The 17,098-nt window shown below is 39.4% G+C and overlaps 1 protein-coding gene across 2 annotated transcripts in view; it reads left to right on the top strand.

The window, feature by feature from the left end:
- Positions 1-17,098, top strand: part of BLTP3A (bridge-like lipid transfer protein family member 3A) — a 66,839-nt gene that overhangs the window by 18,749 nt on the left and 30,992 nt on the right. For both annotated transcript variants that reach the window (XM_037519551.2, XM_054698735.1), the window contains exons 2-6: positions 7,208-7,370; positions 7,484-7,522; positions 8,058-8,149; positions 16,468-16,657; positions 16,954-17,094. In XM_037519551.2, coding sequence (XP_037375448.1) covers positions 7,208-7,370; positions 7,484-7,522; positions 8,058-8,149; positions 16,468-16,657; positions 16,954-17,094 — 625 coding nt within the window. The remainder of the gene's footprint in view (positions 1-7,207; positions 7,371-7,483; positions 7,523-8,057; positions 8,150-16,467; positions 16,658-16,953; positions 17,095-17,098) is intronic.

Below are 17,098 nucleotides of genomic sequence, written 5' to 3' on the forward strand. Positions count from 1 at the left end.
ATTAGGTATAGTCATGAAAAAAAGAAGAAAACAAGACAGCTCAGTTGTCACTATTCTTGACTCTAATCCTGTCTTGACTATGAGACAGAAATGTTCAAACTGTACCTGCTGAAAGGCTAAGGAACATGTAGGCTCAACAGAGGAATGTAAACAGCAACAACCAGATGTGGAACAACAATGTCAGGCTCTTCCCTTCAAATTGTAACTTGTTCCTTTGATAAAGACAGAATCTGTACAGAAATCCCATTTGGCAAGCTCAAACTTTTCTCTCACTGACTACTGTACATTACAAATTTTTAACAACATACTTAAAACTCCTACTAGTCAAAGATCAGTCCCAAGCCTCATTAAAACATTTTATAACTGTATTCCTTCCTTCCACACCTCAATATTTATTTCTTACTTGAAGAACTCTTGGTTGATTAACACTATTGGATTTTTGATGATTATTTATGTGCATATTTGATCATATAGCTGATGACTCTGGTCTCTTATCAGTGTCTTAGTAGAGTCTGGGCATTACTGTTAGAATGGTGGTGAGTTAGCCCTTGGCAAACTTAAGATTTTATTAGTCTGATGGTGTTGGTGAAGGATAGAAAGCTTTTTGAATAAGTTACACTATAACTTGACCCCACCCCTCACATTTAGGTTTATTCTTACACAGATTAAGCAGTCCATGGTAGGGTGCAAAAAAAGGGAAAGGATGTCCTCCAACTATTTCCAACACAGCTTATAAATTCATTCTGTGCCAGATGTGTTTTGGAGGAATATAAGGAAGATATTAGTAGAAGTAGAAGAACAACCCAGTGAGCAGACCTGGGTTCATACTCTGCCTCTTACTGCTGTGTCACCTTGGACAAGTCATTTCACATCTGAACCTCCTGCTCTTCCTCTTTAAAATGGAGGATAATAACATATACCTCACATGAAGTTGTGAAGACTAATTGAGATAATGTGTTTAAGTTTCTAATATAAAGTAAAATGTCATTGTCATTTATTTTAGATCTGCAAGTCCAGGTCACTGAATGAGGCATTTCCCTGCTTATGGTATACAAAAGACATTGTTCTTAAATGTCATCATCTTACTTGACCAAAGGACATTGATCCAAACCTTCCTGGTGGTTAATGATTAGAATTAGAACGCTCATCAAAAGACACTGATTTGGCCCAGCCTTTAGGGCAAAAGGACATAGTTATTTTAAGTTGTGTGTCTATCTCCATACTCTGTGGTGGCTTAGAAAAAGATGTTAAATTGGCATTTTTGTATGACCAGGCAGGGCAATGATGTCTAGGGAAAAAGTTAGGAGGAACTGTGTGAATAGAAAGAGACTGAATGAAGTAGATTAGTAATCTCTGGAGAGAGTCTCTTCTCAGATAGCCAAAGTTATATAATCAAATTAAGTATATATTCTTACTTGCCTATTATTCTGTTCCTTACCTGAAGTATGAATGATCACTTTTCACCCAGGGTCTCATCTAGTTTGGAGTGGGAAGATAGGGTTTTGTGCTTTTTTGGTGTTTCCTTTGTGTTAGTGTTATTGATGGGGACAGTGTGCCATCAGGCTGGTGAGCAGTTCTCACTGAAGTTAGTGTCTGGTCTTGGATTGCTGGTGTTCACACACCCACCATCCATTTCCAGAACATTCAGAAATGTAAGTCTGCCTGGTTACTCTCAAGATGAAATGGGGCACAGGGTTCTCCACAGAACTGCCCTGATGAAGTCAGAGCTGTCTACAAATTCATTACCGGCTATACGCCTTTTGTTTTCCATTGGTTTCCCTTATCTTGATTTTGGCTAGTTTAATCGGTAATTTTCTTAGTTATTCCCTGTGACCCATTAGCACTAGAGATACAAGGAATGAACATTTATTCCTAGAGCCCAAGTGGGATAGGTTTTCTAGATCCCTGGGTCTAAAGGATAGAAATAGGCATTCTGGGAGTAGAGGATGATACATAGAGGTAGAAAGATAGATCTGAAGAGTTTCCTGAGTCCTAGGATAATAAACTAAGCCTCCTAAACATTTTTTTAAATAAAGATAATGATTTAAGCCTTTTCTAAAGGGGCAGAATGGTGTAATCCAGAAATAATAATGCTTACTATTTTTGAGCACTTAATAATTGCCAGCTATTGAATATGTATTAGTTGGCTCTTTTAATCCCAGTAGTCCTAAGAGGTTGGTTGAATGTTTGCCTAATGTTACAACATTAGTAGGTAAAAGGCAGGTTTTCAACCCAGGTCTAATTCTGAAATGTATGCTTTTAGCTACTAAATCATGAGGAGAATAGAAGTTAAAAATGTTCTTGAAGAGTGATTTATGCATACCTTTTCTACCTGCTGCCTCTCATTTTCCCATTCTTAAATATTTTTTTAAAGATTTATTTTATTTATGCATACAAGAACTGGGGTCAGGCCAGAGGTATGGGGGCTAAGAGGATTCACCAGAGAGAGTGGGGAGCAGAACAGGCAGATCAACTGAAATACATTGCTGAGGGGAGCAGCAGGCGAGACAGGAGAGGTCTGCTGTGCCAAGTGGGTTGCTCCCTGGATGGCTGGGGATCAGTGGCTGTCAATTGCTTGATAATGCTCTTTAACCCCTATACCGCCAGGAAGGCCCCCCTAAATCATTTTATTTTTATAGATTTATTATATTTTATACAAGAAATGGGGTGCAGGTCAGAGGCGTGGGAGGGTGAGAGAATTCACCAGACACAGAGTGGGGAACAGAACAGGCAGACATTGCTGAGGGGAGCAGCGGGTGAGACAAGAGAGGTCTGCTGTGCCATGTGGGTTTTTCCCTGGCCGGCTGGGAATCAAACTCGTGCTGCAGAGGCAGCAGACAGTGCTCAACACGCTGCATCACTTGGGAGGCCCCCCTTAAATAATTTTAACTGATTAACCGAAACCTCAAACCATTCTCTGTTGTTAAAAAACTGAGGAATCACCTTGAACTTGTTAAAACTGCAAACTCAAGGGTGAGGAGTGAAATACCTCCCTTCCCCATTGTGATTCTGCATGTCTGGGATTTGGCCCAGTAACCTGCATTTTGTTGAAATAAACATGCTGACGTGATTCCATCCATATGATCAGAGGATGAGATGTATTGCCTTAAATGGAGGTAGTGTTAGGATGGAATAATACAATCCCGTATTTTTTTAAAGACTATGGAGCTGTAAATAGATTTTGCATAGAACATAATATAGAAATTAGATCTGTGGTACCTATTTAGTATAACTCCTCTGAGAATGTCAGTGCTAACAAACAGTGTGATTCATACTTGACTCTGTTTATGTTTCATTTTATCCAAAGTATGTCTTCATTTTTTCAGAGAAACATACTCTGAAATGTTCCTATTATTTTCTTTTCTTAAAAATGACCTTTTATCCCAGGGAGAAGTAACTTATCATAGTGTTTCTCAGTTTGCCATATTCCTGCCTGTTAAAGGGATCCTTACTCCCATCTCTGATAACAGCTCACTCCAACCATGTTTCTCTGCAGAATTAGGGTCTTATCAGAATCTGGGGAGGAGAGGAGACATAGTAAAACTTTATAAAATTACTCTCTTAAGTGTAAGACTTCTGAGGATGCCCCACCCTAATTTCTGAGCTACTGTGGCTTACCTGAACACTAAAGAGTAGAAGTAGGAGGAAGAGATTATAGTATCTTATTTAATATGTGGAGGCTCGATAGAAAAAGTCTGCCTGTACCTAGGGATTACACATAATATTGAGTTCTGTTTCCATCTTTTCTTTCCTTCCTTCAAAACTGTGTTTCCTCCCAATACCTCAAAGGCATGTACTATATCTTCTTTTACTTTCAGTTATTGTTATTGCTGTTTTATGTGTGGAAGTATTTATGTCTTCCCCCCACTCCTTCTTAATACCATAGTCCTTTTCATGTAGGTAGACCGGAAAAGAGGGATTCGCTTTTCTTCTGTGACAGTTGGTTTTCGGAGGATAGGAGTCATTATAGAAAAGTTATCTTTTTGGCTCAGAGAATAAAATTGATTCATACTCAATTAATATTGAATAAACAATTTTTTTATGAATTAAAATCAGTTATAAGGGGCTGAGGTCTTATTTTACTCTTTTAGAAGTTAATAATTAGCTTGCTGGCAGAATATCAGAGACTCATATCTGAGACAAAAAACTATTATTCATAGCCTAATTTAGATATGACTCAGCAAGCAGCATAGGCATGGCTTTGCATTAGTTCCTCTGTTCTCCCTTCCCCAAGTCCCGTGGAAGTGACCTGAATGGGTCAAGATGGATGAAATGTGTTAATGAAATACTGAGCTTGGGCGATCCATTGCTTTTATAGTGAGTGGTAAGCAAGCCTCTTTGTCCTGGAGGGAGATATTACTTCACCCCTCAGAGCTGCTATTTGCTAACACAATCCTGAAAAGTGACTTGGGTAAGAAGTCGTGTGTTGGACCTCCCCAGTGGCGCAGGGGTTGAGCGCTGGGCTGCGAAGCTGCCCGCAGCCTCTGCATCGCCAGTTTGATCCCCAGCCGGCGAGGTTCCCACTTGGCGCACAGACCTCTCTCCTGCCGTGCCCGCTGCTCCCCTCAGCAGTGTACTTCGTCAGTCTGCCTGTTCTGTTCCCCGCTCTGGCTCTAGTGAGTTCTCTCACCCTCCTGCGCTTCTGACTGTACCCAGTGTTTGTATAAATTAAATAAATAAATTAAAAAAAAAAAAAAAGAAGTCTTGTGTTTTTGGCATACCCAGCAAGACATACAGGATTGAGAGACCCAAAGAGGAATGGCTCTCCCTACAGTAAGTACATGTAATAGGTAATTGATTGAAATCATAGAAAAGATTATTATGAAATATTTGCCATACAAAGCAGTACATAATGAATAGCCATATAGTCACCTCCCACCTTGAGAAATAAACATTATCTTTTCATTTGAAATTTCCTGTGGATCGCTACCCTTATCCTCAAGTAGACACTTTGCTGAATTTGTTGTGATCATGCCAATACATTCCTGTGCATCCCTTAATATCACACAGTATTGTTTTGTATGTTTATAAATGTCTAAAAAAAGGTTACTACCTCTGAAAAAGTTAAAAGTCATCGTGTCATTTTAGGCACTGTAGGAAGAAATTGAAACAATAAAATTCTTACATGTTATGATGTATAGACCAAGTTGAAACCACACTTAGTAAAAGGAAAAGACATGTGTGCAAAAAAATAGTAAACAACATAAAACTATCATCTAATATATGTAAGAATTAACTAATTAAGGATAGAGAGCAAAATATAATTCATTACTCAAGTGGAAAACAGTGATACAGGAAAGGGGATTATGCTGTGAGGAAATGACTTTAAATTGTTTCAGTCAAGAAGATGGGAGCAGGAAGCTAGGAGGACTAGTTAAGCAGCAGGACAATTTGCTGAGAGGGTTGTAGGCCCATCATTCTGTTGGATTTTGATCAGGAAGAAGTCTAAGCTAAGCCGAAGATATCAAAGGACCCAACAATAATTGAGCAGGGATGGCTACACATGGTAAAATTAGAGAACATTCTAATGCTTTCTAGATTATGACCAAAATGTGTGTTACAGATTCCAGCATGATAGAAGAATTTAAAGTGAGCTGCAGCAGATAGGGAAACAAAATCTCACTGAGAAGTTTGGAGTTAGGCTTTGACTGGCCGTTGGGGATTTGGACCATGCTTCGGGAAAGGGAGTGGGTTGAGAGCACAAGAGCAAGGACTGGAGATAGTGTGTGGAGAAGTCAGAAGACTAACCTGTGCGAATTGTTTGTACCCAGGTCACTTGACACGTAGAGTTTCCCTGTGTGGGTTTTGCTGAGTATACACACGGTGGAGTTCAGCAGCTTTCCCCGTCTTCGTTATTATCTGTAAATTAGCAACTGGACCCAGTAGCATGGAGAGATTCAGGTTCAGTCCCTTTGGCAAGACTGTAAATGTGTTGTGTGTTCTTTTATCACATCAGTGCAGGTTTGTATAAGGTCTAGGTTTCATTTTACCCTATTTAACCAGCTCATGATTAGCCTGTTAGTGTTTCATATTCAGACTTCATAGAGCTTCCTTTGTTTTGTTTCAAGTAGTATAGAAATAAATATAGTGGCTTCCTTTCTGAGATATCCTGGTTTGTAAATCACCCCGTCCTCCCCCCCCACCCACTTTTACTTGGGGCCATCTCTTTTCTTCATTTCTGCCGTCGTTATCTTGTTCAATTTGGATTCCCTCCCCAGTAGTGTTTTCTCAGTGTGGTGGCCCTGTCTATGGAAGGAGCCTTGGCTAGTTGCATGAATTTATAAGACTTGACTTCTCCAGCTCATTTGGGCCTCACTGGGGACCCTTTGCAGTAGATCAAATCCCCCCAGTTTCAGTTGTTCTCAAATTGTCCCACCTTGCTTTTCATTTAGCACTTGCTTTTCTTGTGGTGCTTCTGTTCCCTGGTCCATTAGGTGCATTCTTTTTTCCCTCTGGGTTGATCTGCTTATATGGCGCTCATGTTTTAGGACTATTGATGTTTTTTTTTTTTTTTTTTCCTTCCTGCTTTGTATAGGGGGATTTATGAGGATGCTGTATCTCCCAGTTTTGTTTTTTTTTTTTTTTTTTTTTTTTTAATAGAGGCATGCTTTATTTATTTATTTGTTTGTTTGTTTTGTTTATACATGCACTGGGTACAGTCAGAAGCGCGGAGGGTGAGAGAATTCACCAGAGCCAGAGCGGGGAGCAGAGCAGGCAGAAGGCCGAAGTACACTGCTGAGGGAGCAGCGGGCGGCAGGAGAGGTCTGCGCGCCATGTGGGACCCTCCTCCAGTGGCCGGGGAGCAGCCGGGGATCGAACCGGCGCCACAGAGGCTGCGGGCAGCTTCGCAACCCAGTGCTCAACCGCTGCGCCACAGGGGAGGCCCCAGTTTTGTTTTAAATGTTATCCATATGCTTTTCTGTGTTGCTGTCTAGTTGCTGTATTTATTTTTATGTGGGTGTTCAGGATTATCAAAAGACTGGTCCCACTGCTGTAGCCATTTTCCAGAATCCCCATTGTAGAAAGATGATGCAATCATGCGTAGAATGGTAGATTTCACCTAACATTTTATATAGCATAGTGTGTGGTCTCTTTGTCCTATGTTTGTTCTTTAGCTTTTTTCCTCTCCAAATTTGTGTTACCAGCTACAGTACATATTCAGCAGCTCCCCATGGAAATAAATAGTTTCTATCATCTCTCTTTTTAGGTTCACTAAGAATCTTTCCCCGGATAAAATCAATTTAAGCACCCTGAAAGGGGAAGGTCAGCTGACCAATCTGGAGCTGGATGAAGAGGTTCTACAGAATGTGCTGGAGCTGCCCACATGGTTAGCCATCACTAGGGTCTACTGCAACAGGGCTTCCATCCGGGTGAGAATGGGAATCAGAATGTTCTTGCTTTCTGGCCAGCTGGTCTGCCTTCTTGAGGGTGGCTCCCATAACCTTGCCTCTTTGCTTTCTTATTTTTCTTTTTTCTATTTCAGATCCAATGGACAAAGCTGAAGACACATCCTATTTGCTTGGTAATGGCCTTTCATGATTATAAGTAATCAGATAGACTTGTGGTAGAGTTTTAAAAGATCTGAGAGAAGATAGAGTCCTGTTCCTTTTAGGAGTTGAGGAAGCTTCTCTCTGGCCTGTGAGCTTCTCCCTGAGACAGTGACTATTATACCTAGAACTATTACCTGAACTATTATTCTAGAAATATTGTGCAGTATACAATTAATACTGAGACCCAAGATCCAGGAGTTCTGAGTTGTTTTGTTTGTTTTTCATAACAAGTTTTACTGCCCTTTATCCCTTGGAATAAAGATTTCCCCTTTATCCCTTGGAATCCTGACATAGAAAAAATTAGAAGTTTAGTTCATGTTGACTTTTAGGTGCTTATCATATGAAAGTCTTTCACAAATTGGTTGATGCATGAGATACTGAAATCCTTAGGAATAGTACTAGCTCTCTAACTTGCATTTATGTTTTAGTTTTCTGTTGTCAGCTAATCCTATCCTCGTCAGGGAGTTCTTCTGATACTTACTTAGCTTTTCATGGCTTTTTTTTCAGTGTCTGGATAAGGTGGAGGTGGAGATGAAGACATGTGAGGAGCCTCGACCCCCAAATGGACAGTCTCCTATTGCTCTCGCTTCAGGACAGAGGTTAGTTGCTTTTGGTTCCTATAATTTCCAATTATTAACTGATCCAGGTCACCTTTTAGTTAAAAAATAAAACTTTTTTTCTTATGTATGTATACACACACACACATATATATTACATCATTGTTCATTTTTGTACAATCTATACTTTCTCCTCTCAGGTGTGTCCCCAAAAAATTCCCACCACCGGTTCACCTGTGAGCCATCACTATTGTCCCTTGTGCGCTTCCCTCCCGTGTTTTGATCACTCTGCCTCCCCATCCCTTGCAGAATGTCTCTGATTTATAGTTGCTTGCTAATTTTGTTTATTTATTATTATTGTTATTTTTTTTCCTGATCCCTTGTTTGGTTTCCCTATATTCCTCCTATAAATGAAACCATCCAATATTTTTCTTTTGCTTTCTGGCTTATTTCACTGAACATAATCCATTCCAGCTCCATCATGTTGTTGTGAATGGCTTGAGCTTATCTTTTTCGATTGCTGAATACTATTCTATTGTGTATATATACCACATCTTCTTGATTTAGTCATCTATTTTTGGGCATTTGGGTTATTTCCATATCTTACCTATTGTAAATAATGCAAGAAGCATAGGGGTACAGGTGTCCTTTTGAGTTAATGTTTTGTGTTCTTTGGGTAGATTCCTAGGAGTGGCATTGCTGAGTCATAGGGTAGATCTACTTTTAGTAATCTGAGGAATCTCCAGACAGCTTTCCATAGTAGTTGGACCAGTTTACATTCCCACCAGCCAACATTTATTGTAGCCTGTTTTTTTTTTTTTAATATCTGCCCTTCTCACTGGTGTAAGGTGGTATCTCATTATGGTTTTGATTTGTACGTCCCTGCTTATAAGTGATGTTGAAATTTTTTCATATACCTTTTGGCCATTTGCATTTCCTCTTTGGAGAAGTGTCTTTTTAGCTCTTCTGCCCATTTTTTGACTGGACTGTTTGCTTTGCTTTTGTTTAGTTGTGTAAGCTCTTTGTATATCTTTGTGATCAGTCCCTATTCAGTTGTATTAAAAAAGTAAAACTTTTTTTTTAATCCAGTAACTTGATGGATATTTTATTTTCAGTTTTGGCTATTGTGAATAATACTGTTATGAATATTTATATACATGCATTTTTATTTCTTTTGAGTATAAAAAGTAATATGAAGACATGTGAGGAGCCTCAGTAATATGGTAGGTGAGGATTTCAGCTTTTAAGAGACTTTTCCAGAGTGACTTACTGTTTTGCATTCTTTTTACATTTAATGTACTTTTACATTTCACATTTTTTATACCCTTCATTTGTATTTACTTTTAAAGTGTTTGTTGTACATTGAACTTTATTGTCTTTTTGCTATTCAGATGTCCTCATTTTTGGCCAAAGCCTTTCAAACTCAACTTTTTTTTTTTAATATTTGTTTATTTATGCATACAAGAGCTGGGGTACAGGCCATAGGTGTGGGGGGTGAGAGGATTTACCAGAGACAGAGTGGGGAACAGAACAGGCAGACTGAAGAAATACACTGCTGAGGGGAGCAGCGGGCGGCAGGAGAGGTCTGCTGCGCCATGTGGGTTTCTCCCTGTTCGTCCGAACTCATGCTGCAGAGGCTGCAGATTGTTTCATAGCTTATGTCTTAACCCCTGCGCCACCATGGAGGCCCCCAAACTCAACTTTTGTGTCCTTAGGACAAAACCCTAGTAATCTTCATCCTTTTAGACAGATGAAGATGTTGCTGATTTCTTTGTGCCTCCTTATCCCAGATCTGGAATCAGCATTTCTCCAGGGAACCCATGTCTCTTTTAGTGAGCAATGCCATTTGTAGTGTATAGACTGAGCAAAATTGTATTCATCGAACTGTTACTGCTTAAGGCCTTTTCAGTATTCAGTTCTAGAGAAAAGGTATTTTTTTTTTTTTACAAAGTCATTTTTTTAAAAGATTTATTTATTTATGCATTCAAGAACTGGGGTACAGGCCAGAGGTGCGGGGGATGAGAGTATTCACTAGATATAGAGCGGGGAACAGAACAGGCAAACTGACTGAAATAGACTGCTGAGGGGAGCAACAGGTGAGACAGGAGAGGTCTGCTGTGCCATGTGGCTAGTTCCCTGTCTGGCCAGGGATTGAACTTGGGCTGCAAAGGCTGCCCATAGCTTCACAGTGCTGTGCTTAAACCCTTGTGCTACCAGGGAGGCCCAAGAAAAGGTATTTTTAAGAAAGAAAAATAAAATAAATTATGATACCACCTTGATATTTTTATTTTTATTTATTTATTTTAAAAGATTTATTATTTATTTATTTATTTATGCAAGCACTGGGTACAGTCAGAAGTGCGGGAGGATGAGAGAATTCACCAGAGCCAGAGCAGGGAGCAGAACAGGCAGAAGGACCGAAGTACACTGCTGAGGGGAGCAGCGGGCGGCAGGAAAGGTCTGCGCACCATGTGGGACCCACCTCCGGTGGCCGGGGAGCAGCTGGGGATCGAACCGGCACTGCAGAGGTGGCGGGCAGCCTCGCAACCTAGCACTCAAGCGCTGCGCCACCAGGGAGGCCCACACCTTGATATTTTTAAATTAGAAAGAGATTTGTGTTAACTTTCTGATTTAAGATTTATATTTTTATTGATATTCTTATTCTTGGTTCTGAACAATAATAATATAACAAATGATTTACTTTTTGATATTTTCAAGAAATAAAACCAATTTTATAGCTGTTGCTAAGACTGCTGCAAGAAGTAGATTAATGTGTATGTGTGCTTTATCCTTATGATATATACCATTAAGAATATATGTTCAAAATCCTGTGTTTTAAAGTCACTTGGAGAAAAAAAGGTGTGAAAAATAATTTGTCACTTGAAGTCATTCTTTATATAGCTGGATATCAATTTGACATAGAGAAGTTTTAGGGTTTTTTAAATTTAAAAAAAATTTTTTTTTTAAACATTTTTTTTATAGAGGCATGTTTATTTATTTATTTATTTATTTATTTAGTTTTGTTTGTTTGTTATACATGCACTGGATACAGTCAGAAGTGCGGGAGGGTGAGAGAATTCACCAGAGCCAGAGCGGGGAGCAGAGCAGGCAGAAGGACCGAAGTACACTGCTGAGGGGAGCAGCGGGCGGCAGGAGAGGTCTGCGCGCCATGTGGGACCCTCCTCTGGTGGCCGGGGAGCAGCCGGGGATTGAACCGGCGTCGCAGAGGCCGCGGGCAGCCTCGCAACCCAGCGCCCAACTGCTGCGCCACCGGGGAGGCCCTTTAAAAATTTTTTAAAGATTTATTTATGCATACAAGAGCTGGGGTATAGGCCTGAGGTGTAGTGGGTGAGAGAATTCACCAGAGACAGAGTGGGGAACAGAACAGATGCATTGAGTGGGCAGGAGAGGTCTGCTGTGCCATGTGGGTCACCTCCCTGGTCAGGGATTGAACTCATGCTGCAGTGGCTGCAGGTAGCTTCATAGTGCTGCATCCTAACCCCTTGTACCACCAGGGAGGTCCAAAGTTTCATTTTTTAATGTAATTTTTTACAAGTCATTTTTGTTTCATAATAATATTGAGAGGAATGTACAGAGATTTCCCATATACCACATGCTCTCACACATGCATAGCCTCCCTGTTATAAAGGTCGCCTACCAGAATAGTACATTTGTTACAGTAGATGAACCTACACTGACAAGTCATAATCACCCAAAGCCCATAGTTTACACTAGGGTTGTCTCTTGGTGCTGCATCTCATAGATTTAGACAAATGTATCATGACATATTTCCATCATTATTGTGTCATATAGTATATTTTCACCTCCTAAAGCTCTTCCTATTCACACCTCTTCTTATCTCCCACCTCCAATCCTGGCAACTCCTGGCAACCCCTGGTCTTTTATCTGTCTCTATAGTTTTTCTAGAATGTCATATATTTGGGATCATACACTATTTCATCTTTTCAGATTGGCTTCTTTCACTTGATAATATGCATTTAAGTTCTTCCGTATCTTTTCACGATGTTATAGCTCTTTTTTTTTCCTTTTTAAGCACTGAATAATACTTGATTGAGCGTATCACAAATTCATTTATTTATTTTAAAATATTTATTTATACAAGCTGGGGTATAGGCCAGAAGTGCGGGAGAGTGAGAGGATTCACAAGAGGCAGAGCAGTGAGGAGATGACAGAAATACACTGCTGAGGGGAGCAGCGGGCACCACAGGCGAGGTCTGCCATGCCTAACCAGTCTTCTACTGAAGGACATCTTGGTTGCTTTCAAATTTTGAATTATTAATTACCTGCTATAAATGCCCATGTCAGGCCTTTGTGTGGTCATTAAGTTTTCAATCTTTGAGTAAATATGAAGGTGCATAATTACTGGATCATAGATGTGTTTAGTTTTGGAAGAAACCATCAAACTATCTACTGGAGTGGTTGTACCATTTTTCATTCTTCAAGCATTTGAATGAGAGGTCTTTCTGCTCCATATCTTTGCCAGTTTGTGGAGGTGTCAGTGTTTCTGATTTTTGCCATTCTGATAGGTGTGTAGTGAAATCTTATTGCTGTTTTAATTTGCATTTCCCTGGTCACACATGATAGGGAGTGTTTTTTCACATGTCTCTTCATCTCTGTAATTTCTTTGGTGAGATAGTAATTGTCTTTGGCCCATTTTTAAAATGGGGATGTTTGTTATTGTTTAGTTTTAAGAGGGTTTTTTGGGGGGGATTATATTTTGGATAATTGTCCTTTACCAGCTATATCTATTGCAAATATTTCCCCCCGATCTGTGAGTTATCTTCTCATTCTCTTGACTTTGTCTTTCACAGGGCAGAAAATTTTAATTTCAGTAAGTTAACTTATCCATTATTTCTCTCATGAATTGTGCCTTTGGTGTTATATCTAATAAGCCATTGCTATATACAAGGTCATAGATTTTCTCCTATGTTATATTCTAGGAGTTTATATCAATTTGTTTTAAATTTTCAAATTAGTTTTTATTTGTAACTATATAAAATTACATAAAAACTATAAAACTTAAAAACTATAAAACAAGGTATGTTATATATATGTATATTTATGTTGTCTTCATCTCCTTTCTTATATAAAATACAGCATTTTATAGCAAAATGTAGCAATTTCAGAATTGCTATTTTCTTTAAAAGTATATTCTGTAGGGCCTCCCCTGGTGGCGCAGCGGTTGAGCACTGGGCTGCGAGGCTGCACCGCAGGCTGCAGCGCCAGTTCGTTCCCCGGCTGCCAGCGAGGGTCCCACAAAAGAAAAAAAAAAAAAAGGAAAAGTATATTCTGTAGATATCTTCATGGAAGAATATAAAAAGATGTCCCATATTCCTTTTGCACCTCCAGAATCCTCAGAATTTTTTCTTAGAGTTTTCATAATTTATATAGCCAGTTCTCTATTGATATATATATATATATATATGAATTATTTTTAGGTTTTTGCTGTTACAAACATTGCAGTAATAAATGACCTTGTTCATAAGTCACTTAGTATTTTTCCAACATATTTTTAGAAGCAGCTTTATTGAGATATAATTTGCATATCATAGAATTCATCCATTTGAAGCATAAAATTCAGTGGTTTTTCAGTGTGTGTGTGTGTATATATATATACACACACACACACCAACTTGTGCAACCATCACCACATTCAATTTTAGAACATTTTCATCACCCAAAAAGAAACACCAAACCTATTAGTAGTCATTTCCATTCTCCCCTGTGTTGGCCCTGGGCAACCACTCATCTTTCTTTATTCTCATAATTGTGACAGTTTTGATCTTTGTGATTGGCACCTTTCATTTAGTATGCTAATTTCAAAGTTCAGTTATGTTGTAGATTGTATTTCTATTTCATTCTTTTTTATGACTAAATGATAGATACTCTGTTGTATGGCTGTTTATTATTTATCCATTCATCAGTTGATGGACAATTTGCATTGCTTGCACTTTTGCTAGCCTCTTTTGGGATAGATTCATAGATGTAGACTGCTGAGTCAAAGGGCAAATGTATATGTATTTTTTTTTATGATTTGTTTTTTATTTATTTATGCATCCAAGAACTGGGGTGTAGGTCAGAGGTGTGGGGGAGGGGTGAGAGGATTCACCAGACAGAGTAGGGAGCAGAACAGCTGGATCTACTGAAATAAACGCTGAGGGGGGCAAGCAGGTGAGACAAGAGAGGTCTGCTGTGCTATGTGGGTTTAGCTCCCCTGCTGGGGATGGAGCTCAAGCCACAGTGGCTGGCGATAACTTGATAAGGCTCAGACTTGAACCCCTGCACTACCAGGGAGGTCCCCTGCATGTGTAATTTTGATGCATATTGTTAAATTCCATAAAGATTCTATAAAATTTTATAATTTTATCACCAGAAATGGCTAAGAGTTCTTTTTTTCCTAGAGTTTTGCAATATAAAATATATCATCAAACTGTAGGATTTTTGCCTAATCTGATGACATTATTTCAATGTTGGTTTTTTTTTTTTTTTGGTAACATATTGAAGTGCACAAATTAAAAGCAAACAGCACAGTGATTCTTTTTTTTTTATATGTTTATGCTGTTATTTCATTTATTTATTTGTGCATACAAGAACTGGGGTGTAGTGCTGCGGACCAGCACAGCAGTAGACGATGAGGCCACCTCAGGGTTGAGAGAAGCATGCAGGGTGGTCAGGGCGTCGGTGAAAGAAATGACAAACAGACACACTTCAAGAGTGAAAATCTGAGTGTAATTTTCTTTGAGTTTGTGACTGGTATATATATGTTTTCCAAAGGCACAGGAACAATGAATATCAATGAAATCAGCTTGCTCATGGGCTCAGCCTATCACCAACAGGGCGGTGATCTACATCTGGACTCAGCCTCATTCCTAAGTAGATAGACCATTAGTTTTGTTTTTAAACTATATAATCGCATTTTTTATTAACTACTTTTTTACCTAAACTATATTTTAATTATTACAGGGTTTAGTAATGTTTCATTTGAGTCAGCCTTGTTTTAAGGATTTCATATGATTTTTTAATTAACAAGCAAAGACCTTTATAGAAGAAAGAAGGAAGTTTAGAAAGACAATAAGGGATTAAAGTTTGTAGTTCTAGAAAGACGGGATAAGGTTTTTTAGCATTCTTGTAGTGGTTCCTGGTGGTCGTTATCTTTTGATAAGCTTCTGTCTTTTCAGGGAACTTCCGCTGTACTTCCCCTGCTTCAGGGTGTTTTGCTGTTCTCCCCCTGTGCGCTGGTTGCCCAGCCGGACCTAGGGACGGTTAGCCCTAAAGGTCACTGCAGGGGGAGGTGCAGCAGTGTAGGCCAGAGGTGGGGGTGTGTGTGTGTGTGAGAGTGGATTCACCAGAAAGAGTGGGAAGCAGAACAGGCAGATCCACTGAAGTACACTGCTGAGGGGAGCAGTGAGTGAGATGGGAGAGGTATGCTGCACCACGTTTGTAACTCCCTGGCCCACTGGGGATTGAATTTATGCCTCAGTGGCTGGCAGTAGCTCAATAGTGCTGTGTCTTTAACCCCTGCACCAACAGGGAGGCCCCAGCACAATGATTCTTTACAATGTTAACATATCAAAAAAGAGACTATTTCTAGAATTCCAAAAGTCTCCCATAACCTTTCTAGACCTACTCACCACCAAGGATAATTTTTATCTGGATTTTTAACACCATGTATCTTGTTCACTGTTTTTAAAGTTATACAAATGTATAACTTTATATTTGGCAGTGTAGAGGTAGTACTCTTGTTGACTAGATAGCAGTAACCCTCATGCTTACCTGGCTCTACTTTTTCCTCTTTCTACTACTTTTGCAGAATATCTCAATCTTTGAAGATTTTATAGAAATTTAGTATTTTCTTCTGTAGTTATCACCTCCCTTTGCAGATAATACCCAAATATTTATTCAGGTAGTGTGTAGACTGTAAAAAGATTTTTGGATTTATTTTTTCTAACAGGAGGGAGTTTTTTTAGATTAACTGTCATTTATTCTACTCTTTAAGGAAAAAAATCCCATTAAAAGAGTATGACATCATCATTAACAATTTTAAATACTTAAAAGATACGAGACAAGACAGCTCTTCTGCCTGCTGGTGACTATGCAGGTGCCTCTTTTTCTCTTGTTCCTTTTCCTAGTAAACCCGTCCTTTCAAAATATAAAAAAAGGATGAGAAAGTAGAAATGGGAAGGGGAGGAGAGAGATTGAAAAAAAAAAAACACAACAAAAAAACCAACCCACCGATGGTTCTAGCATCCAGAGTCAGGTACTCTTAATAAGCTTGTCTGATGTCTTCTAGCCATAAAGCTTGCATAATTCTGATCATTGGTCTGCTTCATTTGTTGTAGCGAGTATGGCTTTGCTGAGAAGGTGGTGGAGGGGATGTTCATCATCGTCAATTCTATCACCATCAAGATTCACTCCAAGGCCTTCCATGCATCTTTTGAATTGTGGCAGCTCCAGGGCTATAGTGTCAACCCCAACTGGCAGCAGAGTGACCTTCGCCTTACCCGTATCACTGACCCCCGCCGAGGAGAGGTAACAGCCTTAGCATTGCAAGAAGAGGGAATGGGAGGATTCAAGTATGACCAGTTCTTTAAGGGTATTATTCCTACTTTGGGGATTTCTTCAGATGTTACCCCCATTCCTGAAAACCTAAGAATCCCTTCTGTCCAGTATTACTGTTATAATCTTCCCTCATTTATGGATCTCTGATTTACCAAATATATTGGTAGAATCTCAACTGAGAATGTTGGGAGTCTCTGCCTTGTCACTCTTTTCATCTTGGTTCATTTCATCTTCAGCATTAAGGGCATTTACTTCTGTCCTTCCAGGTTTTAACGTTCAAGGAAATTACTTGGCAAACTCTTCGGATTGAGGCAGATGCTACAGACAACGGTGATCAGGACCCAGTCACCACTCCACTGAGGCTTATTACTAACCAGGGAAGGATCCAAATAGCTCTCAAAAGAAGAGTGA

The sequence above is a fragment of the Talpa occidentalis genome, unplaced genomic scaffold, assembly GCF_014898055.3.
Source record: "Talpa occidentalis isolate TD23 unplaced genomic scaffold, MPIMG_talOcc4v2.1 talOcc4.2, whole genome shotgun sequence".
Taxonomy (NCBI): Eukaryota; Metazoa; Chordata; class Mammalia; order Eulipotyphla; family Talpidae; genus Talpa; species Talpa occidentalis.